A 25,107-nucleotide genomic window follows, 5' to 3' on the forward strand; every position below is an offset into this window, starting at 1 on the left:
GAGGTGACAGAAGAGTTTTGCATCATGTCTGCTTGCTATCACAAAATGAGTTGTTGATATCAGTAAAGGCTACAAAATAGACTTGGTTCATCAACTGCAAACAGATTATAAAACAATTTACCATTCAGATATTTTCATGATTGGCATTATCCATTATAGCAATATTGATTATGATTCCTATAGGACTTATGGAAATAACTAATAATTTGTGTGGCTAGCCACACCTGTATCATTTAGCCATACTTCTGCATGCAAGCCACATTGATAAAACTTTTAATTTTATTCTATTCTAGTGTCTGCAACAAGTGTTGCAATCATTATCCATGCCTCTCATAATCAAAGAGTATCACTGCTTGTTTTCTCATCTTCTTTTCTTCTTTATCATTCATCAAGATGTTAGGAATGGCATAGACCAGCATTTCCCAAACCTCTGCTGGAGGACCCCTTGTCCTGCATGTTTTAGATTTCTCCCTGCTCCAACACAGCTGATTTAAATGATCAGTTATCAGTTACAATCAGATCATTTGAATCAGCTGTGTTGGAGCAGGGAGAGATCTAAAACATGCAGGACAAGGGATCCTCCAGGAGAGGTTTAGGAAACGCTGCTATAGACTGAATATTGCTTTCATATCCTTCATAGAAAATGCTACCATTCTAGGAGCAGCCTACTTTGTGGCCATTATGCCCTGAATGAGACAGACAATGGAAAAAACAGGCCTTTAGCTCTAGTTTCTCTCAGATCAGATTCCATCAATCTGAATGGGAACAAAGAAGCATTAGCCCTTTAACCATTAAGTTCTATTAACTAAATGGTCCATTATGAATGACCACCAAGCTAGTGAACTGGCAGTGATGCATTCATTTTAGACAACACCATGTCTGGTTTCATACAGGGCTAGATAGATGGAAGAAGTGTGTTGCTGGAGTATGACCTCTGTGTCTGGGATGATTCCACTAGATCTCTCTGGATCTCAAGACAGGAAAAGTTTTTTTTTTTAACCATCCCATCTGCCTCATTTGAGGAGGTAAATGTCAGAAGGCTCCTTGTCTCATAGCCTTGGTGGATATAGGAGTTGGGAGGGGCTAGAAAGAACGTGTAGCCCTGCAGGAGTGGCAGCAGGCCTTGCTGTAGTACCAGTGGCTGCACAAGTTCACCTTCAGCGCCAGAGAGCAGTTGGTGGTGGGTCGGTCCTGGCAGTTCTCATCTGGGGATGTAATCGATTAAGATCTGTCAATGACCTGTTGTTCTTTCCTGTATAAAGGTGACAGCAGAGACATATTGCTGCTATACAACCACTTTCTATTCAGAATTGACTGTCTTTAAGGGGCAGGGTTGAATGCATGCTTACCTGGGGGCTCAGTTGGGCAGGGCTGTAAGGCACAAGTCTGCTTGGCAATAGGCTTGGTCAAGGGGTCGCATCCTCGCACAATCTCCCGTCCTTGGTAGCATTTCACATCTCTCATGCGCACTCCCATGCCACATGTCTTTGTGCACTATTGATTTAAACCAAACAAATAAAAAGACTTTGTTTTTCTTGGGTTGTAAAATCTGAATGACATCTGATAATATCATTATAAGAATTCAAAAATATGCTTTGAGTGGCTCCTCAAATGTATTAACGTGGCTCACCTCTGACCAGGGGGTGGTATACCACTTGAAGCATGGTCTCTCAAAACAGGTACTCTCCTCTGCTGGTCGCTTACTGGCATCACACTCATCCTCCTCATGGATCTGAAATTTCCCGCTTGTGATCCCAGCACATAGCACAATCCTTCTCTTCACACCTCGTCCGCATGTAGTGTTGCACTGTGGAAAAATAGGCTGTTTACAATAATGCAATGTTGACTTCCATTTTATACCTTTTTTGTCTTTATGCAACCCTATTTTTTCAAATAACCTATTGCATATAGTTGCAGGCTCATCTCACAGTAACAACTTTCTGTACTTGTTCAAGGAACACTGAGATGACACAATCCGATACATGCACATGCAGCCAACTATAATATTCACGCTGCAAGTTACACAATTCACTACAGTGGAGTGGGCTGGGGATAGGTGCTACTCCGTTACTTTATATAAGCTACTTGTAGGTGCTTGACTAATTAGAGTGCCTGAGAATACTAAGATCAGCAACTCCTGCCAATACATTCACTGCTATCCCAGGTGGAAAGAAGACAATGTATTACACTGCTGTGGGCTCCCAGTAATTGTTGGCTTATGACATGGCTGGGAACTCAGGGCAAGGAGTTTAGCTTTTGCCAAATGCCCTAACCACTGAGCTACTCGGTATAACTATTCCTCACAAAACATTGTATGTTTTTGTAAAAACTAAAACAGACTAATTTAATATGTAACAGCATTTTCATGCCATCATTATAAAATGTGGCATTGGTTTTTCCCAATTCAGGCTAATTTTGCTGCTTGCATTGACTTTATAACATGACTTATAAATGCTTGCATTTCACTATAGCATGTACTGGCAAGGCTATAAATTGAGGAGAAAGGTTCTGGAACCACTGACCTACAATGCTTTGCTTAGATATCAAATGTTTGATTGTGGTGAACTTTTACAGTTTTCACAAAGATGGCAAAATTAGCTTTTTAATTCTTAAAAGTCAACTGCCGGGCCAATTGGCAGAAAAATTAGTATGAAAAATCCTTGCATTAACCTCCTGCAAAGGAATACCTGCTGCACCAAATACCATGGCTGCTGCAAGCCCATGAAATTATGGCATTTACTAATTAATATGCAAATAAGCCAATCCCATTTACCAGTGAATCAATTGTTCTCATATCTTTTGTGCATAATGTCAAAGAAACAGCCACATAATGTCCCAAATTTGAAATTGCATGTCACATGATTTGGCAGCCATGCTGAAACAGCTGTCAAACACTAATATGCTAGTTCGTCATGAACCGATAAGCTGATTGGGACAAAATGTTATATGTGTAATATTTGTATGTACATCTGAACTTGGTAAAAGAAGTCACTACACAAAACATCAGAGCTGCTACAAGCCAATGAATTACTGGCATGTGCAATAAATGTGCAAATAAGCTTATCTCACTCATTGTTAGGTCAATTGTTCTTGAATTTTGTGTGCAGTGTGAGAGCCACACATTAATAGTGTTGCACGTTTGAATGCAGTCTAGATTAGGTAACAGCCCCCAGGCAATTAGGCCAATTTGCTATAAATCACTGCTTATAGGTATATCTTTTATTTTTTCCACCACTTTTCTACCAATGGCTATAAAACCCAGAGTTAGGCTGATTGCCACAAACTTTGGCATTCACAATCCTTGTACTAAGCTTTATCTCATTTGCACAGGCAAAGGAGAAGTAGCTACATGGAAAAAACATGGTTTCTACAAGCCAATAAATATGCAGAATTCTCTACCAAATGTGCAAATGAGCCAATTTCATTCACCACTGAATCAACTGTTCTCAAATTACTTGTTCACAATATCAATGCCACATCCAACTGATGTTCTAAACTGAAAAACAATCCTTTGAAAAACATGGAGTCTACAAGCTCTTGAAAATGCACATTTTTCAGTAAACCTTTAATCTGTCCAAAATTACTTAAAATTCTTCTTGTGGGTCTTTTGGCTATGCTCTATGTAACTTGCGAAGGGAAAGTTTCTACATTACTTAATACTAGAGACACATGCCAATCAGTTGATGAAGATGGTTAGATTAGTGTTTTTTAAACTCTCAAACAACTCCTCATGAACCTTCAGGGCAGTAGGCCTAAAATTTGATATACACAATCATTGTACAAAGCTCTATTTAAAGTGGAAAAGTTGCTGCATGAATAAATGATGATACTTGTGAATAAATACACAAATTAGCTAATGTTATTCACTGTTGGGTCAATTCCTCTTAAATTTCAAGGCTGAACATAACCCAATTAAAGGTATGGTCAAGAGAAGACATTCAGTACTCATAATTTTAAATAATAGTTCTAGATTAGAGAAATTGTGCTCTGGGAAGAGGCAGAGGGGATGTTTAATTGCTCAATCTAGACGCACACATTCCTAGACATCGTGGGATATCATCTACATTAGGGGCCGGTGGTGCCCGGCCCCACTACTAGATGGTGGTATTGAGTTCTTTCATTGAATTTCTTATCTCTCAGGCAGAGCAGTTCAATGAATAAAATTCATGTTGAATATCTCATCCTTTGATAGATATTATCCGTAATATGTCTTTTAAAATGCACTCAAAGTAATAAAAAATGTTTGTGCTGTACTGTATGTACTGTACCCTAAGGCGCTTGATGCTGGCAAGTATCTGTCAGTGGGGCCAGCCCTACGACCCATGGCCCTGACAATATGACAGGGAACCCCTTCTGCGCATGTCATAATGGATTTTTTATGTTGGCCTGTGGGGTCCGATCGTCTCGGTCCCACGTTTTATAGCTATGTGTCAATTGGCTCGCTAGCTGTAGATCTTCTCCTGACTGTAGCTGTAGTAGCTGTCTCCTTACGATCGCGTTATTGATACGAGATTGCCTTAGACTCTTGTAGTAGCCTAGCTGTAGCTGTCCATAGCTGTAACTTTTCAAATAGCCTATTACCATGAACGAGGTTGAAAACCACCAAATTCAGTTCTATCTTTTGAAGAGAAGCTGGTGATCAAAAGGTTGGGACCCCACTAGCCAGAAAATATTAACATCACCCAAGGAGGAAAGGATAAAAACCGCAGTTTCAGTCCGGAGTGGTTCCAGTAGAAACCCTGGCTAACAGCTAGCACACAAAATCGCTCTTCTGCTTTCCTTGCCTTATTTTTGCCATTTTATCAATTGAAAATGAATACATTAATGGACTGACGGACTTCCTTAATGAAAAGTTTGTCCACATGAAAGAGACCCGAGCCACATTCCCTTTCCAGTAGTGAGGTGAGTCAATAATTGCGCTTTATGGCTGTGTGCTCATCTTGCACAGTGTTGGCTATCTATTGCATTAGCCTCCCCATTTGGTAATGCATGATTTACGATAGTACATGGATTGGCCTCCCTGTTTGGTAAAGAAAGATTTACAGTATTACATGCATAAAACATTGTAGGCTACACAAGATTAATAGGCAAATAGGTAAGCAATATTACTTTAAACTAAACACAAAATTAGTATGCTTGTTGTCCATAGTATGTCTGTCGCATTTTAATGACATTAGAGGAGTTTAATTTAGCCTACGTGTAAGGTCAACAATTGCATTGCAAAAGAGATTGTTTGGTGATGTACAGTATGTGGCCAAGGTCCTGAAAAAGCTGAGCTGGGATTCCAAGCAGAATTGCAGCTCTACAGAGGCCGGAGCAAGTGATGTAGTACAAGGAGTATGTGGAATTTAAATAGTCCTCACAAAGGGAAGTTGGACATTGGGTAGCATGTTAATGAATGTTCTTCCCAAACTTACATTTGAACCTAATTTATTTTAAATGACAGGCCCATCTGCGCTCCCCCGCTAGACTACTTTCTTGTATTTTGCAGGTAGCAGCTAGGCGTGATAGTGTGTTATAAGGAAAATGGGCCTACACTTTCCTCAGAAATGATGGTAACTGATAGAGCACACGCCTCCTTGGTCCTCTAGCCAATCAGAAGCGTCTGGGCGCCAAGGCCCACCCACGGGTGAAAACAAAATATTGAGTGGTGATTTTATCTTGTCTCAAAGGGTGGGAAATGCAAGAACGAGCTGAATATCCCTTTTTTCATTTTTTTGTCCAAATCTCAAAAAACGAAAAAACGAGCTGAATTTCCATTTTTTTATTTTTGACACACAACACAAAAAACGAAAAAACGACTCGTTTTCTCTTTTTTTATTGGGTCATTTGTGTCCAGAAAACAGACTAGTAAAACGTACCTTGGTCGCTGTTGTTGATAGCCACATTTCTCCCTTCATGAAACCTGTTGTGGAGATTCTAATCATGCACCAGATGTTGACCATAATGAAAAGTTAGATCTTTTTCCATGAACTGAGCTGCTTTTGCAAACTCATCCAAACATTCCAGTGCTGTAACCCAAAGAGAGTAATGTTTGAAAGTGCGCTTGAAACCAGGGAGATCTAGTAGAACAGGCTATCAAACTCCATGACCATGACTCTTGTGAGGACACATACAAATTCACTCCTGGTAAATTTGCCTTCATTATGTCCTCTTGTGTGACAGTGGTAAACCAGCAAAAAAGATCTTGGGAAACAATTCAGTTTTTCATTTTTTTCTCCCCAACACACTGAAATCACCTTAAAATGTTTAATAACGCTGAGAGGCATACTTATAATACTGATACAAGACCTATAAGATATTAACATGGCAATATGTATTTTCCATTCAATAAAAGTGTCACATCAGAGGTCTAATTTAAGGTAACAAGATATGTTCGTAAAATTAAGAAATAACAGGATATTTAAGGTGACCACATGCATTTTTTGAGAGTTTAGACTATCTATGCTGTTGTTTGAGATAACAATTATTTTTTAAATCTTTTTTGCCCAAAACTTCAACTATCCATATACAACAATATTGCCCAACACATACAATGTGTTCACATGAAATTTAAAGCAACAAATTACATAAAACTAAATCATTAATAAGTCATTTATTGCCCAAGAAAATTCATTTACATTCACAATCCACTGACTAAGTGCTAAGCACAAACAGGTACAAAATAGATTGTGAGTAGCGGAATATAATAATAATTTCACAGCACAGGCAGTACACATCATCCCAGTGCAAAGATAAATCTTTGTAAATGAGCTTTGTCACATGAATTATTGTGTGGGTGTGGTCAGGGTGGGACATAGTGATAACCATTTCTCTCTCGTACTTTCCCCTTTGCTGTTTTCAGCATGGAGGAGGTTCAGTTTGACAGAATTTGAGTTACATTTGCAACAGAAGAAAAGGTGGTCATGAAAGGGATCCAGGCATGGCAATGACTATGTTTACATGTACACAGTATTCTGGATAATGGCCCTTAACTGGGTTATGGTCATTTTCTGAATAAAATGTTTACCTGCACCATGAAATACGGTCGTTGCTAATTTTCTTGTGCACAGGATAGCCTTTTCCAAACATGCACCTAACTAGCAAAAAAGCTAAAATTAGCTAGTTGTATGATCATGTCAGCAGCTAATGTAAACAAATATGACTTCAGGTTCACAGAAACTGGTACACTGGTTTTCATAAGAGTGCAAGCTTACTCAGCTTAGTCTGTATGGGAGACAAAGCCTAGTCAGATCAGAATGTGTGGGATTCCACAGCTAATGTTCAACAAAGTTAAGTAATGATGGTATGAAATCAAACATCTTCATCTTAACCAAACCCTGAAGAAAACACCAACTGACAATTGGATAGTACTGTCAGGGCTCCCGCCCCCTAGCCTGGTCCCCGCCCACCTGATTGCCCCATTACCTTCATCTGCCTGCCTGCCCACCTGCATCCCATCTCCTCATCAGCCCAGCCCTATTTCTACCCTGCTTGTTCCTGTCTTGTTTGCCAGTTTGTCTCAGTGTTTTTGTACCTGTTTCGTTCCTGCAGTTTTTTGATTTCTGATTTCTCCGTGTTTGACTCTGCCTGTCCTTCGTCTTTGTATTTAAAATTTTTTTTTTACATTTTCCACAAGACAATAAAAAACAAACTGTTTAATTGTTTACATTTTAAAGTATTTTTTCCTTTTTACAATTTTTCATGACAACTGAAAAATTGTCATTATTGCAATAGCACTAACCATGGAGAAAGGTAGAAAATTTGTTTATTTTTCATAGATTTTTAAAGTAAGAGGCAAATAAATTATAATGGGAGATGAAACCATGACAGCAAAAACACATTTAGAACTTGAAACAATGCAGGACTAAGAATTGAAACTGTTGTTTTATGCCATTACAAATAAACCAAAATCTTAGGACTGACAAATATGACTCAAAAAAATGCACTGTTGTGAGGAAAAAAAATTGTGAACCCTTTGGAATTGCCTGCATTGACCCTTGGAGGAGTATGGTCACAGGAATGTGATCATTCTAGAGTGTTCCCCAGAGCACAAAATCACATGGGTGTGATTGGATCACTTAAATAGAAGGTCGAGTTAAGACTGACACAGCATTCACCATTTGGGGTAGCCACACTGTTTTTTCACAAACATTTTGCCCAAATACGTCTTCACAAATGGATGTCTTCAAAGCAAGCAGTTTATTTGTGGATGCAGACATTCAGAAAATTTAGGCTAGTGAGCTAATGCCAGAAGTCTAATTTAGCAAATTCTCAGCTCACAAACCACTGCATTACTTTGCTGACAGAAATTGCTATTTACTATGTGTCACATCACAAGTAAACCCACGAGTGCTTGGAATAATTTACTAAAATACTTTTTAAAAGCTTTAAGTAAGCTGAAGGTTACTATTGTTTGTGTGTGTGTTCTTCTGTGTCCAACCAAAGATGAAATTAGAAGATGTGTTTTGGTTGCATAAGTCTGCACAACCTTACATTAACACTTGAGGGAAGTACCTTTTGCTTTGGTAACTGCAGTGAGTCTGAATGACTCTCTACCAACTTCTCACATCTAGTTCTTGTAATATTCTCCCATTATTCCAATTCACTTAAATTGTGAGGGGACCGCTTATGAACAACTCTTCAGGTCAGGCCAAAGACTTTCAATGGGGAGGTCAGAGCTCTGACTGGGCCCTTCCAGGACATTGATACTCCTTTTATTAGCCATTCCACTGTGGTAGTTGTAAAATTATTATAGTATTGGTGTAATTTCGTTAGTGTCCAGTAGGGGGTCGGGGGCGTGTGCTGCAGGTTGTAATCAATACAACACCTTAAGGAAGACAGCGGCAGCATGTTCTGTCATTAGTTCTTTAGGACCATCCCCCCCCCGGTTCAGGTACAGGATGTGAAATAATGCCCTTCCGTGGTCTGATTTGTGTTTACTATCAGTTAAAAGTAACAGTTGTTACAGAAACTTGTTGGTTGTGGTTGTTGTGTCTACACTTTTAAATATCCGACCAACTTAGCTAGTCCTTTTGCTAGCCATGCTACATACGTAGCTAAACGTCGTCGTGCTGGGGAAGCGCGGTAGCACTAGGGTTATGCATGTAGCAAGTGTTGCATGATGCTTTCTTCAGGTATGGGACGTAAAATAATGTCATTCCATGTTTTAATTTGTGTTCCCTATCAGTTAAACGTAGCAAGTCTGGGTGAAACATTATTGTTGGATGTGCAGAGACAAGTTAGCTAGCAGTTTTGCTAGCCATGCTGCCTATCTAGCTAAACGTTCTTGTGCTGGGGAAAGCGTGGTAGAACTAGCGTCAGAACAGATGTCGTTTAATTGATTTTCAAATCAAGTTGCCAAGCTTAACGTATTTGCACAAGAAGGAAATTTAAATTTTTGCTGTATACTGATAGTCGCTCTTCTTTACCTGTTTGTCCATGTTGTGCATTTACTGTGGGAATAAGTTGTTGAAATGGTAATCAATACAACACCCGAATGAAGACAGCCGCAGCATGTTCTGTCATTAATTCTTTATGACCGTTTTCCCCCCTGTTCAGGGTAGGGCTGGGCAGTATATTTATTTTTTAAGGTATATTGATATATTTTCAAACTAGATATAGGATGAGACAATACCGTTTATATCGATATAGTTTGACATTGCGTTACATAACCTCTTCCTTCTGTAAAGCCGTGCCAGTGTTTGCATCTCTCCTCTCACACACTCCACGCATTGCGCGCAACCCCGCCTCCACTTTCCCCCTGTGTCTGCGCACAAACCCGGCCCCACTCGAAAATAAATGCATTTTGAAAGGTTGACTTTCTAGATCCACTCCACAGTATAACATGTGGGATGAGTGAATCATCTCCTCTTCTTACAACTTCAGTCTGACAGACAATTAATCATAATTCAGCATCTTAATTCTATATTTCTTAGGAAAAAAAACAAACAATTAACAGCCTAAAAAGCAAAACTGTGAAGGGCACACATTTGCACACACAGTGAAATAGGATATATAGTAGCCTCACAAACAACTGGTGAAAATAATTTGAAAATAAGCACCAAGGCCCGAGAGCAATCATGCAAGCTAGGAAGTCTATTCTAATGCTACAGCATTTCAATAGATTTAAGATCAGGACTCTGGCTTGGCTATTCCAAAATGTGAATTTTCCTTATTTTTTTATAACCTACACCTCTAACCCGCTCTTACTTTCACTATTAAACATAGCTGTGAATTCTACTGTCGATTTTTTATGATTCCACTTCACCAAGGTTTAAGTGATCTCATGATCATTCAGGATTTTTTTCCCGACCACATTTCTTCCGCGAAGTTGATGGTTCACCACTATCCTTCCAGGTTTTAATAATGCGTTGGACAGTTCTTAACCCAATTCCAGTAATTTCCGCAATCTCCTTAGTTGTTTTCTTTGCTTGATGCAGCCAACAATTTGACCCTTCTGAAACACAGTAACATCTTTTCCACAACCATGGGATACGTCTTCCGACATGGTTGTTTAAGAAATGAGAAGCTACCCACTGCATCAGTTAGGGTTAAAAGAATTGTTGCCAGCTGAAACATACACTGATGAGCCAAAACATTATGACCACTCACATGTGAACCGAATAAAGCTGATCAACTCCAAACAAGGGCACACGTCAAGGTCTGGGTAGATTAGATGGTAAACGAACAATCAGTTCTCGTAGTCAATGTGTTGGATGCAGGAGAAATGGGCAGGAGTAAAGACCTGAGTGGCTTTGACAAAATTGCTATGGCCAGACTGGGTCAGAGCACCTCCGAAATGGCAAGGCTTGTGGGGTGCCCCCAGTCAGCAGTGGTGAGTACCTACCGACTGTGGTCTGAGGAAGGACAAACCACAAACCGGCGACAGGGTGTTAGGTGCCCAAGGCTCATCGATGCGCAAGGGCAACGAAGGCTCTCCCGTCTGGTCCAAACCGACAGAGGGTCTACTGTGGCACAAGTCACAGAAAATTTTACTGATTGTTACGGGAGGAATGTGTCACAACACACCCGGTCAGAGTGCCCATGATGACCCCTGTCCACCGTCGACAACACCTACAATGGGCACGCGAGCATTGGAACTGGACCTTGGAGCAGTGGAAGAAGGTTGCCTGGTCCAATGAGTCCCGTTTTCTTTTAGATCACGTGGATGGCTGTGTACGTGTGCGCCGTTTACCTGGGGAAATGATGGCACCAGGATGCACTGTGGGAAGAGTGTGGAGGGAGTGTGATGCTCTGGGCAATGTTCTGCTGGGAAACCCTGGGTCCGGCCATTCATGTGGACGTCAATTTGACAATTTGACATGAGCCACCTATCTAAACATCGTTGCAGAGCAGGTATACCCCTTCATGGTAATGGTATTCCCTGATAGCAGTGGCCTCTTTCAGCAGGATAATGTGCCCTGCCACACAGCACACATTGTTCAGGAATGGTTTGAACATGATGAAGTGTTCAAGGTGTTGCCCTGGCCTCCAAATTCTTCAGATCTCAATCCGATTGAGCATCTGTGGGATGTGTTGGAACGACAAGTCCAATCCACAGTGGCTCCACCTCACAACGTACAGGATTTGAAGGATCTGCTGCTAATGTTTTGGTGCCAGATACCACAGGACACCTTCAGGGGTCTTGTAGAGTCCATGCCTCGGCGGGTCAGCACTGTTTTGGCGGCACACGGAGGACCAACAGGATATTAGACAGGTGGTCGTAATGTTTTGGCTCATCATCCAAACAGTGACTTTTTTTTGGCCAGGCAGTGTATATCCACGATTCGTACAATGATAATTCTTCCCCATTACAATTATCATTACAAGACTGGTTAGATTGACTTACAAATAATTGAGCTAAGCTTTTCAAGTAAAGTAACTTTTATGGTTAGAGATGTTTAATTAACATTTTGCCAGCGCACATCAAATGACGGTTATCACTTCATGATCTCCTGTAGTTTGACTTAGCTGCTGATAACAGCAGCACTACCACAAATCATTATCACGTTTCCCCTTTTCATGTTGTCCTGTCTCACAATAACCTTCTTTCCTTAACCTTCATTTTATGTTCTGTTTGTTTCAGTATTCTAGTTTTTCTAATTTTTGTTTTGCCAGTGTTTGTCTGTGTTGTGTTAAAAAATAAACTTGTTTTTATTAAGTACATCGTCGTCTCGTCTGTATTTTGTATGGCACCTAATTAGTGCCCCGTGTGAGGTAGTCTAACATCCTCTACATTATCCTAGAGGATATTGATGAGGATAATCATATACTTTTTCCAGCCTGCACGTGGTTGTTTAATGTAGTCAATGAAGACATGAAAAAGTATGATTGTCAGAGTATTATTTAATAAGATTGTATCTATCTATGACTTCAAACTCAGACCACATTTTAGCTGCAATGAATGCAGGAATGGTGTACGTCCACTCAGCACCTAAAAGGGTAAGGTAAAAGCCAATAAATACAAAGCCATACTGAGTGACTACTTTCATCCTATACTGAAGCAGTTCTTACTTGATGGGAGTGTTCTCTCAGAATCATAATGAACATCCAGAGGGCACAAGTGGTCACTTAATGATTTGATAAACATGGCATGTCTCACATGAGTAAACAATATGCCATGGCCATCAAAAATCAAACATTTATGAGAGATTCTGGCGGGGAGTGTCAGACATTTTACACCACCAGCAAACAGTTCCAAACAGGGATGGAGGGAGGCAAACGTTTTTTCACAAGCAATTCCATCATTTGGTGTGAGTGGTGGAAAAATCTCTCAGGCACCCCTACGGGATCTCCCATTAATTTTTGATTGATAATCAATATGGTTTACATTGTCTTCATCCAACTTGTACTTTCAGATGGACAATGAGATCCTAGAAGAGACCACTCCCACCAGGATAGAAATGGTTCACCATGGGATGAAAGTGATCACTCAAAATGGCTTTGTATTTATTGACATTTACCTTTCCCTCTGAGGTATTGAATGGATCTGCACCACACCAAGAAAGTGCTGCCTATATATGTTGTCTCTCATTTACTCAAGTGTTTCCTATGTTGTTCCCTTTATTTTGTTTGTCAACTGTATATTAACATAACATTAAATATACAAAGGTTAACTTTCTGAATAAATGATAAAACACATTTTACTATGAAACAAATGAAATTATAATTATCACAGCTTAGATCCAACATGGATCTTTGTGAGGTCCCTGTTATGCACTGTGTAAACTGTGTAAACCGGAGTTTTACAGAACTGAACACTGTTCTTTATTTTCAGGGATGCCTCTTTGTGTGCTTTGTGAAGACCTCTGGCAAAACCCTGAAATGACTACCTGAGGAGGTGGCTGGAAGAGGCTCAGCAATGATATCTTAAATGTCACTGTGGTAATACTAAACCTTGTCTCCTAGGAATTTAGTTAGAGGATGTACAATCTGTTCTCCCCAGCAGAGTGCATTGTGTCCACCTTGTATTAATCTTGTATTAATCTGGTGAAACAATAAAGTCAATTCACATGGATCTGTAGCTAGCTCCTTGCAATAGACTATTATCAGTTAGCACTTCTACTCACCTGTGTGACAGTGCTAGGGAACAGTACTCCATCATGCTCCACCAGCACCCATGTCTCCACTTGTAGGACAGCTTCTGTGTGTACAGTAGGGATGTGCATCTCCAACACTGAGGCTGATGCGGTACATATCTCAATGCATTGCCAACGATCCGACACATTAAAGATACATATGAAGCAACTACTAATGTGATACAATACGATTCACCCGAATGTGATGCAGTGCGATTCGACACGGATTTGATTCAACACGATGCGATTCAACGCGATACAATGCGATACAAAAGAACATGATGCTATGCAATTCAATATGGTACAGATAGTTTGATTTTATTTTTCTTTGGTTCTTCTTAAGCAGACAGAAAATCATAAATTAACTGAAAAAGTGCCATTTTTACTTCACATATTTGTTTCTCTAGTACTGCCACCCAGTAAGCATCTCATTTATGCTGTTTCTTTTTGACTTATAAAAAACACTTGGCCCTTTCACAACAGGTCTTTTCACAAGTCCTTTGTAGAGCAAAAAAAAGAAAAAAGAAAACCAGGCCTGGACCTTGCCTTAAACCAGTCCTTCTTTCCTGTTCTCTGTCTCCAGTTACACTTTTATAACACCTCACACATTTAAGGATGCTCAGGATTAACAATGCAGCATAGTGCAATGTGCCGTAACTGCTGCCAGCAGACAGATGTGCTTTACACTTTCAGCAGGTAGGCTAACTCAGCAGTGAGCACAAAGCAGTGGTGCGTCTCCGCACTCACACCATGTCACCGCTTCAGGTGAGTACTTAAGTTAGTTGTGCTGCCTGTGTACTTTATAGCGGCACGGCATATTTTGCAAATTGCATCCGTCTTGTCAAATTGTCTGTCTCTCTTGAAAAATCTGAAGTTTCACCAAACATTTGATTTGTAGCAATTCGGTGCAATGTGTCGCTCTTCCTCCTCCATGATAATCTGCGACTCGCCCGGACATGCCTCCAACTCGTGCGAGACTTGGCCGAGAGACTTGACGAGAATTGGCCGCTGACAGCAGTGGAGATGAGAGAGCGCACTTGAGAAACAGTTTAGAGAGGAGGAATCAATCTAAATATAGAATTATTGGTCACAAATTATTGATCACATTTCTAAATAATAAAGGCATGGGGCCTCTACTATTAATTATATATAAATAAATCAGATTTTACCGATGCAAAGATGTTAGAGTTCATCCGAAATTGTATCCGGTGCACACTTTTTTAATCAGGGCAATTGCATTGTGAACTTTCATGCCGGTGCACCGATGCGAATCGGTGATTCTTACCATCTCTAGTGCACAGCTTCCTTATACACGAAGCTGAGCTCTGTTGGGTCAAAGCATCCACATTCCTTTTCTGCAGAAGCAAGACAATACTCTTTACTTGATAACCCCAGGTCTTGCTGAAGTGAGCTGTGAAAGCAAAAAGCTATTAGTTCACTTTTAAAATTGTGGTTTGCTGTCTGAACAATCTGAAAGGAGGTACATCTCCCACCCTTTATCAGTGTAAGTTGTCACATGGTGGTGGTTTTGCAGACAAACAAATTCAGGATTGCGTCTTTTCAAAAGAAAAATACAATGAGATATAGACTTACCTGATGGATTGTCTTGGTGCCAGGGACAGCCTTTATGGACAGAGGTATCGGCTCAGAGCTGTTGGCAATGTCATCTTCGCTGAATTTAAACAGCCTCACAGATGTTTGAGTTTTCAGTTGCTCATGCAAGCTGTCCACACCAGGGAAATTTGTTCCATAGGCTATTTTATCAGCAAGACTCTTCAAGTCACTTCCTATCCCATCAGGAACTCCCTTTCCATGTCAGGCATCACTGAAGTTCCATGCCACATTTTGGTGGAGGCCAGGTAGGGTTTTTTTTCCTGTACCATAACGCTGAACCATCCGAAACAAAATGGAGCTCCTCAACAGCGGGGTACTTCTCCCTGATATGTTTCACCACTGGCTCCAGATGTGCCCATGAAGTCATTGCATCATGTTTAAGGAAGGAAGACTCAGGAAAAAGACTCAAATTTTCCTTAGTAATGTAGCTCACACCAGTATGTAGTGCAACCTGCTAGTGTGACCCCCCCCCCCCCCCCCCCCCCAAAGATAGATGTCTTTCCCTTCTTTGCTGTACCTACAGGTATAATTTATCCCTACAGTCAACTGTTTAAGATCCAGAGAAGCTCCACCTCAGCTCCTGAATTCTGTCTGTGCTTTATGTTGTACAGGTGGACACAAAGGAGATGTCCATAGGAGAGGTGTAATTACCAAGACAGTAATTCTAGTATATTCTACTATACTACTGACCCATCTTGGTTTTTTTTTGATATGGGAGTGGTTCTGGTGACCCATTCATCATATCTCACAATGCCATTCTGTTTGTAAGGATCTATGTTGGTGAGGAATATCTTGTCTTTGCAGCGCTCACACTTTCCATACATACATTTCAAGTTGCCTTGTCATACGCAGCATCTGAAAGCAATTCAGCTGTTTGATGGCGAGATGACACCAAGCTGATTCAACTTTTTGACTTTGCAACCAAAATTTTCTTGCAACTTGAGGGCACAGTCCTTGAGGGTCCAAGACTTTTGGCTTAGTGGTCAAAAAGCCACAGCTTGCAAAACTGGTCCAGAAAAATCTTTCAGACTTTTTTGGGTTTTCAGATAAAAAATTAAGGTGTAGATGCTCCATAGTGTCAAAGGATTGCTTCCTAAAAATATTCCCCTTCTTGTGGATCTCTCCTGCCTTGCAAATCAGAATGGTGGAGACATCATCGGGGTGTAGAGACTTCTTTACAAGGTTTCCCATCATTTTTTTTTGGTGTGCAGTGGCAACCCTCTCTTCTTCTGCTTTTCTTTGACTGGGATATGTACTGACTGTACAGAACAAATAGTATGTATGGACACCACTTTTTTTCTGATTGTTATTAATATTAATGTTTGAATGAATTAGATTTTAATTAATATTTGAACATAAAAACTCTGCATTCTTTCTTTTACAGAAGAAAAAATAATATTAATTGATTATAATAAATAATAAATAGAAGAAAACAGAAGAAAATGTACATTTTCTGAACATGCATCCAAGCACATAGGGGTATTACAAATTAAGGTTTGAAATGCATAAAATTAGTGAAACAAAATGCTTAATTGTGTAAATGTTTTGGTGTGCATAAATTTTTCCCCTCATATAATGGTCACACAATGTTGTTTTATAATGATTTTGTCATCTCTGACATAGTAAAGGCATGGTTTCGTGAAAATCACCCAGACGTAGGCTCCTTATGTAAGCTTTATTTCTATTCGTTGTTACCATTAATTTGTCTGTGTCTATTCATAGCAAAATTAACATTACTAAGATAAGTGTCCTGAAAGTCAGTCTATTTTTGCAGCTGTAATTTTAAGTAACAACAAAACTGACAGCAGGCGCCTACAGAATGCAGTGGGCTAACCACCCAAATGTCCTTACAACACATGGTTCAGAAAGGACAGTTACAATGAACAAGCTTGTTTTATTCCACTACACTCCACTCATTGTCTATGTTTGATGTGCCTCCAGCTGGCATGAAAACAATTAAAAGAGGAATTAAGGAGGAATTGCTTACATTTGTTATTGATGAGGGGGCTGGCTCAAAAATAACACAATTGCTAAAAAAATTTTTTACAGTCATAAGATAGCTAGGTTGAATACATGAATGTTTGGTCAGTGAGGTAATGGGATGGAGAAGTGTTTTTCTCACTGGCCCATAAAATGCCAAACAAAAAAGACTAGACAAAGCCTAACAAGACAGCATCAGAGCCCAATATTAACTCCCTGGGACATCCTACTACTAAACAGCTACTAAAATGAAGATTGATATGTGTTGTATTGTTTAAAGTATGAAGTTTGGTAGGAATTTACGCAAGACATAGTTTGTCACCTAGCTAACTGACATATTCTGGAACCAGATGTGGAAAATCATTGTGTGAAGCTGTTTACTCCTGTCTTCCCATCACCTTAACCCATGACTTTCATTGTTCTGAATCAAATAGAAATCTAAAGTCAATTTCTGTTCTCTCTCCCATCATCCCTATAAGCGCAAGATGGCACTGCACATTGCACCATCTTTTTGCCAAATTTGTGCTGTAAGTTAACTACTCTTGGAAGAAGTCTTTGGCCAGGTAAACTATGCTATTTAAAGTATGTTTTAATTGTTTTTAATTATTTAAGAAGGATTAACATTCAAGTATTTAAATGCATAGCGAGACAATGCAGAGCATTATTACGTGGGATTGGTAATAGAGGGACAGCTTCATAGATAGTAATATAACATGATGCTGGTAAACTAAGCAGAGATACAAAGACAGAATACAATTTATACCACATACAATATTGGCAGAAGACTTTAATCAATGTCAATCTTCATTTCAGAATGCGGGTTTCCAGGAAATGTTCATCCTAGGTTTTGATGCTGTCTCATTGTGATTCGATCAGTCATATCCTGCATTCATTTGCTGGTTTACTGCCTTTGAGAAAAACACTTCTACAGCCTATTACATCACTGATCAAACCTTCATATATCCAACCTAGTGAGATTCTTAGCTAGCTGGTCTTTGAGGATAAAAAAAACTGTCACAGTATTTGATCCCCAAAATTACCTCATCTAGTTTTTGAGATGTATGAGAAATTATATTGTGGCACTATGCTTTAATAATATCACAATGAAGAAATTCACCAACGTGAACAATGCTTTATAATAAGGAAGCAATCCACGCCAGCTGTTTTCTTTCATCAACTTCATTATCTTTTGTATCTGGGCATATCTTTCGGTAGCAATACAGTAACACTTGAGTATCTTTAAGATGTAAGCCCCTGGTAACGTATCCTGTTAATTTCATAATGTAGTAAATTTCTATTTCCTTCATCTAGAAATTACAGATGCCACCTAGTGGTCAATTTTAATTGCAATGACAACAGCTCATGGGAAAAACCATATAGTTACCACAGAGCCAAATTTGAATGCCGCTGCAGCGCAATAATGCTGCTGTCATGAAAAATGTGACATATTAAACTTGAACACCTATATTTGGATTTTCAAAACACATCTGGCAAAGTGCCACATGACCTTCCTATTAACAAATAAAATGAACAGGAATTAATGGAGCTCTCTCAAATACAAATAACCAATAACTCAATCACAAATGGGATAAAAATTGCAAGGCAGTTGGCATTTTTTTCAGACTGTGCAAACGTCAAATTACCCAACAAAACTGTTCTGATGAATGAATGCACTTTCTGTCTGAACTGTGTCTTCATTCAATTACAATTTGGCCCTTGATCCGTTTAGAATTCATAAAATAAAGAAAAAAAATCCTCTCCTAGCCCTCCCCTCCTTCACCCAGCATTTTCCCCCTCCCCATCCCTGCTTTCTCACCCTCTCCCAGTCCTGTGCCAGCCAATGTGGGGGACAGTCTTTTTCTCCACATGGGTGGATGGCCAGCGGCTTGTTGTCCAGGGTGCACTGGGACTCAGGTACCACACGTCCATCTGGGGTCTTGCAGTACACATGACGCACCATCTTCCCCTGTCCACATGACCCAGAGCACTGCACCATGAGGTCATCAAAGGGGGACAGAGATAATATCAAAAAGTAAAATCAGCAGATTTTTTGGCATGAAAACTGTATTTTTTAGGATTTAAACATGTAAAATGTGTTCTCTCTAACACTTTTGGTAATATCACTATTATTAGTAGATTTCTCTGAGAAAACTTCTGGAAAAAACTGTCCCTGACCTTAGATGTGCTTAATTGGCACAGAATATTCCTAGTAATTACAATGCCTTCATATTATCAAAGCTATTCTGTACTACTGCAAGATACCCCATGCTGCATCCTTTGTACTTGAGATTTAATCCAAGAATATTAGATCATTGCAACTACATAAAATTCCAGGCTGAATACTGATGAATATCATGATAACATACATCAATGGTTTCCTTTACTTAGGCATCCTAAATTTTGGAATTCTTTTAGATTGTATACGTTTCATTGAAGGCTTAAGGGGCATGCATCTTTTTGCAACACTTCTATAGCAGTATGAAGGCCTGTTCACAATCAAATACAGGAATACCTCAATAAACAAAGCTTTTGAAAATGGAGTTCTTTTATAACAAAACATTTTTAATGAGTTTAAAATTATATATGTTAAGAAAATAAAATGTTCAGAAAAAGAGGCAGCTATTCAAAACAGTAAAAATGTGAAACTTGCTTTTTTAAAATAAGTAAACAAATATTGTACATTTCCAGTACAAAAGTCATGCAGTGAAAAGGTTTACAGGTTTTCCTTTTAAATAAAATCGCCTCACTTCACTCCATCATTTCACACAAATGCTTGCAAATAAGTATGCTATCCAAACTGACATATAATGCAACTGCAAGTGTCCTTCCAGGGGAAAAAAGATTAAATTAACCATTCTAGATGCTAAAATGCAGCTCAGAAGGAGGTTTGAATCAGTGAAGTGAACTGCCACACTGATTTGGTCTAGCATGGTCAATTTTGAAAACCATTGAAAGGGAAGCATAAAAAGTGAAGCATGCCACTGACATGACCTGGAGCACAGTAGTCATCACAGTGCTAACTCAAATCTCTGTGTTACTGCTTCATAATTAATCTTTTACAATAAAATGTGTAATTCATTTTGAGGTGCATTTGATTTATTTTCTAACATCTCATCTTTTCTGAAGCCCTGGAATGCATGGCTCGCAATCGGCATTCTAATTCAACTTCAGTGAGGTTGAGGTCAGGGCTCTGTGCAGACCACTGGAGTTCCTCCACACCACACTCGTCAAACCATCTCTTTATAGACGTTGCTTTGTGCACAGGGGCACAGTCATGCTGGAACAGGAAAGAGCCTTCATCAAACTGTTGCCACAAAGTTGCAAGCATACAATTGTATAAAATGTCTTTGTATGCTGTAGCATTAATGTTACCCTTCACTGGAACTAAGGGTCCTAACCAAAACCCTGAAAAACAGCCCCAGATCATTATCCCTCCTCCATCAACCTTTACAGTAGGCATTCCAGTAGGTAGCGCTCTCCTGACATCCGCCAAACCCAGATTCATCCATCAGACTGCCAGATAGTGAAGCATGATTCATCACTCCAGAGAACGTGTTTCCGCTGCTCCAGAGTCCAGTGGCGGCATGCTTTGCACCACTCCAGCTGCCGCTTGGCATTGCACATAGTGATGTTGTGCTCGTGTGCAGCTGCTCAGCCATAGAAACCCACTTCATGAAGCTCACAACACAGTTCTTGTGCTGATGTTGCAGCACAGTTTGGAACTCTGTAGTGAGTGATTCAGAGGACAGGTGGTGTTTACGTGCTACGTGCGTTTCTCACTCGGCAGACCTGCTCTGTAAGTTTGCGTGGTCTACCGCTCCGTGGCTGAGCTGCTGTTGCCCCTAGACGCTTCCACTTGACAATAATAGCATTTACAGTTGACCGGGTCAGATCTAGCAGAGCAGAAACTTCGCGAACTGACTTGTGGCAAAGATGGCCTCCTATGACAGTGCCACATTTAAAGTCACTGAGCTCTCCAGTACGACCCATTCTACGTCCAAGGTTTGTCTATGGAGATTGCAAGCTATGTGCTTGATTTTATGCACCTGTTAACAATCGGTGTGGCTGAACCACCTGAACTCAATAATTAGGAGGGGTGTCCACATACTTTTGGCCATATTGTGTATATCTCTCCTAAGACATTTAGAGAGAGGGGAACACTGTGGAACATCACTTTACAGTGCTTGTTTATAGCGGCTTTGAAAACATCTTCAAATTTGTGCAAAAATTGTGAAAAAATAATGAGGGAAACTTAGCTTTTCAGTTTGAATAAAATATGGGTGATAAATGCAAGATGTAATGTGTCAGTTTATCTTTTATTATTCTGACAGTCTGGAATGCTAGGAAAAAAGAGTCATAAACTGTTAACTACATAAATTGTCACATCAGGCCTATATGCCAACAGCCATAACACCTTGCAAATCTTTACAAATCTGATGGCTTGGTAAGTAGTTGGATGAGAGTTCTTGTGGGAATAATAGGTTGCTGTTGGAAGTAGTGTTGGTGGAACAGTAGGGGGCAGTATGCCATCTGAACCTAACAAGAGACTAATTCCCCAATAAAGGGACAGTGTCACTGTACTGTAGTAAATTGCATCCTAAAAGTACTGGAGTGATCCAAATACACATTTGCCTGAAATTACTAGTCAGGCTTTGTTTGATATTGTTAAACTGAGGAAAGATGGACAGTGTAGAACACTGCACACTCAGATCTTCAATGCATCAAAAAGGTAGCACGGCTGAGCAGGGTGCTAGGAGAAGTAGAATCCCTTAAAGACAACTGTTGGGACCTCTACTCTTGTTAAAATGTTGGTAGCACCTTTATTTGATTGTACATTATTTTACCTGGTATTTACCAGGGAGATATATGGTAAGACTTTCAGTTAATATTTTAACACAAAAATGCCTTGAACAGGATAAAGCACTCAGCTAAGACAACTGAGCCCAGTGCTGCAATATCTATTAGGTAACATGCACCATTATGCTACAAGAAAACAATTAGGCATGTAGATGCCAGTATCAAGGTTATCAAGTGTTATCAAGTGGCCAGCTTCCTTCATTGGCGTTTCATTGAGTTAGGCCCACGACACCTTGGGAAGGCTCAACATTTGGTTCTGGCGTCCCAGAACCACCCCCCTCCATACTGGCGCTCACCATCTATGCTAACCACCTACCCTTCACTACAGCTAACCAATAAATAAAAAACAACAAATTACCTAAGTGGCTCACCGCGTACTTATCTCTCATCAACTGCACTGAAATACCCACCCACTGATAAAGCACGGCAACTTTGCGAACTGCTAACAGAGCATGCTAAGTACGCTAACTTTGACAGTACAAGAAACTCAAACTTCAACAAACTTTCCCACTGCTAAAGTGCACCAACATGCACGTGCTAGCATCCTTACACTTATCCTAATAAATGCTCCGCTAATTAAGCTTGCCAATTCCACACCAACAAACACTAGCGTCTTTACTACTGACCTTATACTCATCCTATTAGGGAACAGCAGCCGTTCCACTCACATGAAAACAGAAATAAAAGCACACTGCATATTATACTCTTTTCTGACCCAAGCCAACCTGGACAACACTAATCGTTCTACACCAAATCCACCTACTTCCTTGCTCTGCAGCCTCTGCCATCTCCTTCACTGCCTGCCGTAAACTCTGCCCCCGAATTCCCAGCTCTCTAAACAGCACAGTAGTTGTTTCCACAAGCTAACTAACCGAACATAAAACTATATCTGGCCTCAAACTAGTGCTATTTCTGGCAGAACTACACGCCTTCCTCCCAACTCCACCTGCATCTTCCATTCACTGGCTCACCTTAGCTGGCCTAGCTCATGCCTGTCTGAAACCTTTCCTCCTCTGCTTTTCTCTCCCTCATGAACAAAATGAATGGCTAAGTTCTCAGTCCTATTAGATATTGAATTCACCTGTCTTTGCCTCCTCTCAATCACTGCCTCCAAGTATACCGCCTCTGCAAGAGATTAACCTTATATTCTGACAAAATATGTTTCTACCTCTGAACACAGAGGATACACTGGGTCCCCATCTTCCCACTGTGTGAGGTTCTGCGGTGATGGAAGCACATCATATGTAGCCCCAATAAGGAACCTTATACAATTTGCCTCTATACACCACAGGTCCATCCAGCTAAGCCTCCTCTTCTCTACACTCTCCCAGTTCATGCACTGTCCTTGCTTTGCCTGAGCCACCGCCCTAGAACACCTCACTACTTCCTCCTGATGCCATATCTTCTCTACAGCTAATCTCCTCCTCTCTGCAGGACCTGACTTACTCCACAGTGGTTTCCCTGTGCTAAGGCCTAGGCCCTTTCTCCCTTGCTACACCCTACTAGAGCCCGACCAATATAGGATTTTTAAGACAGATACCGATTTCGATATTTGAGGATTTAAAAATCAGATAATGATGTATCGGCCGATATATGTTTTTTTTTTCCAGAAACACATAACATAAACAAAGATTTTCCCTAATATTTGTTATGTGTAGTTATTTAAGAGTCCTCACCAAGATAACATGACACAATGCAGTTTAAAAATAAACTTGTTTTATTGTCATAAATAGTACTTTAAACAAAAGTACAACAAAATATATTAAAGTTTTGATAAATAAGAGTTAAATGTATAAAAATACAAAAAGGTTTTTAAAAATACCATGCCATCTTAAAGTAAACTGATACGATGATAAACACTGCTGTTGAATGCATCTAATACTACATAACTGTCTGCAACGAGGACTTGCGACTTTGGGATTTCACACTACACGTTTGAAAGAGAAGCTAGATAACTTTGTTTGGCTACCAAGCCATGTTACTTGTTCAGCTCATGTTTATGTACGTTACGAAAGGTTTAACCCTTTCGCACGTAACATTTTTTATGCTTTGTAGCGTGTTGCCTTACTTGGTTCGTCATGTTTTCAGTAGAGTTATTAAGTTTCTCATAGTTTTCAGTTAGCATTTGCTATATTTTTTAGAGTTAAATCGCTGCTTCCTCAAAGCTATAATTTCTGCAATCTAGTGTTCTAATCACACCAGTTTTAGCATACATGCTAAATGGCTAGTCACACCGGTGTGACCATATGCCCAAAAGGGTTAATAATTTCCAATGCACCGACTGTAACTACAGACATGCGAGTTGCAGATATATTTATCATTGCTTCATATAGGCAGAATAAGTTAAACGCTATAGTTTAACCGCTCATTAACGTTAGCTGTCTTCCACTGATAAACATGGCATTAGCTAGCCGTAGTTTGTTTACTGGCTACCACACTGTTTCATAAATAAACCTACAATCAAGTCTGTCAACTTCTTAGCCTACACCACTCAACTACCGTAACGTTAAATGGAGTTTTGATGTTTGACTGACGATACCGGCTTTCACGTTACAGCAACAGAACCAGGCATGGCTGACATGAATGTTGTCAGGCTTATTTAAGCTAAGAGGAGAAGTGATGGGGGATATTTATTATTATTTAAGTAATGTATTTCTCGTGACAATCACCAACTTAGCATGAACACACATGATCGCCGTTGTGGGCTACTCTGCTCGACTCTGCTAAGGTCAGCTGATTGTTGTGATTTGTGGCGTTCCAACGGATCAAACCCGGATCTACGGGGTACCAAACTGCAGCTTTTACCGCAACGCCAAAGAGCCAAGCTTGCTGGTATGGCAGTCTTTTTTCTGCCCTCTCCTGTACCGCCCATTTTTCAGTATGGCCAGCTCTTTGGTTCCTCTTTGCTACTCTCAATTCACCATCATTTTCTGTGGCTCTGTGCCCCGTACACTCTGTTCAATTTATGTTCATAATCAGACTCTCTACTTGGGCTGCTCGATTATGACAAAAATCATAATCACAATTATTTTGGTCAATATTGAGATCACGATTATAGAGGGTATGCATTGACGTCACTTAACCACTGGAATACGCC

The 25,107-nt window shown here is 40.0% G+C and overlaps 1 protein-coding gene across 1 annotated transcript in view; it reads right to left on the reverse strand.

Moving 5' to 3' along the window:
- Nucleotides 1–921: 921 nt before the first annotated feature.
- The window catches only part of adamtsl2 (ADAMTS-like 2), a 138,468-nt gene continuing 114,282 nt past the window's right edge, over nt 922–25,107 (reverse strand). Inside the window, exons 16-19 of the mRNA XM_036526959.1 lie at nt 18,970–19,140; nt 1,631–1,807; nt 1,350–1,494; nt 922–1,205 (exon numbers count right to left, since the gene is read on the reverse strand). Coding sequence (XP_036382852.1) covers nt 1,084–1,205; nt 1,350–1,494; nt 1,631–1,807; nt 18,970–19,140 — 615 coding nt within the window. The 3' untranslated portion in view covers nt 922–1,083. The remainder of the gene's footprint in view (nt 1,206–1,349; nt 1,495–1,630; nt 1,808–18,969; nt 19,141–25,107) is intronic.

This window comes from Megalops cyprinoides, chromosome 4 (genome assembly GCF_013368585.1).
Source record: "Megalops cyprinoides isolate fMegCyp1 chromosome 4, fMegCyp1.pri, whole genome shotgun sequence".
NCBI lineage: Eukaryota > Metazoa > Chordata > Actinopteri > Elopiformes > Megalopidae > Megalops > Megalops cyprinoides.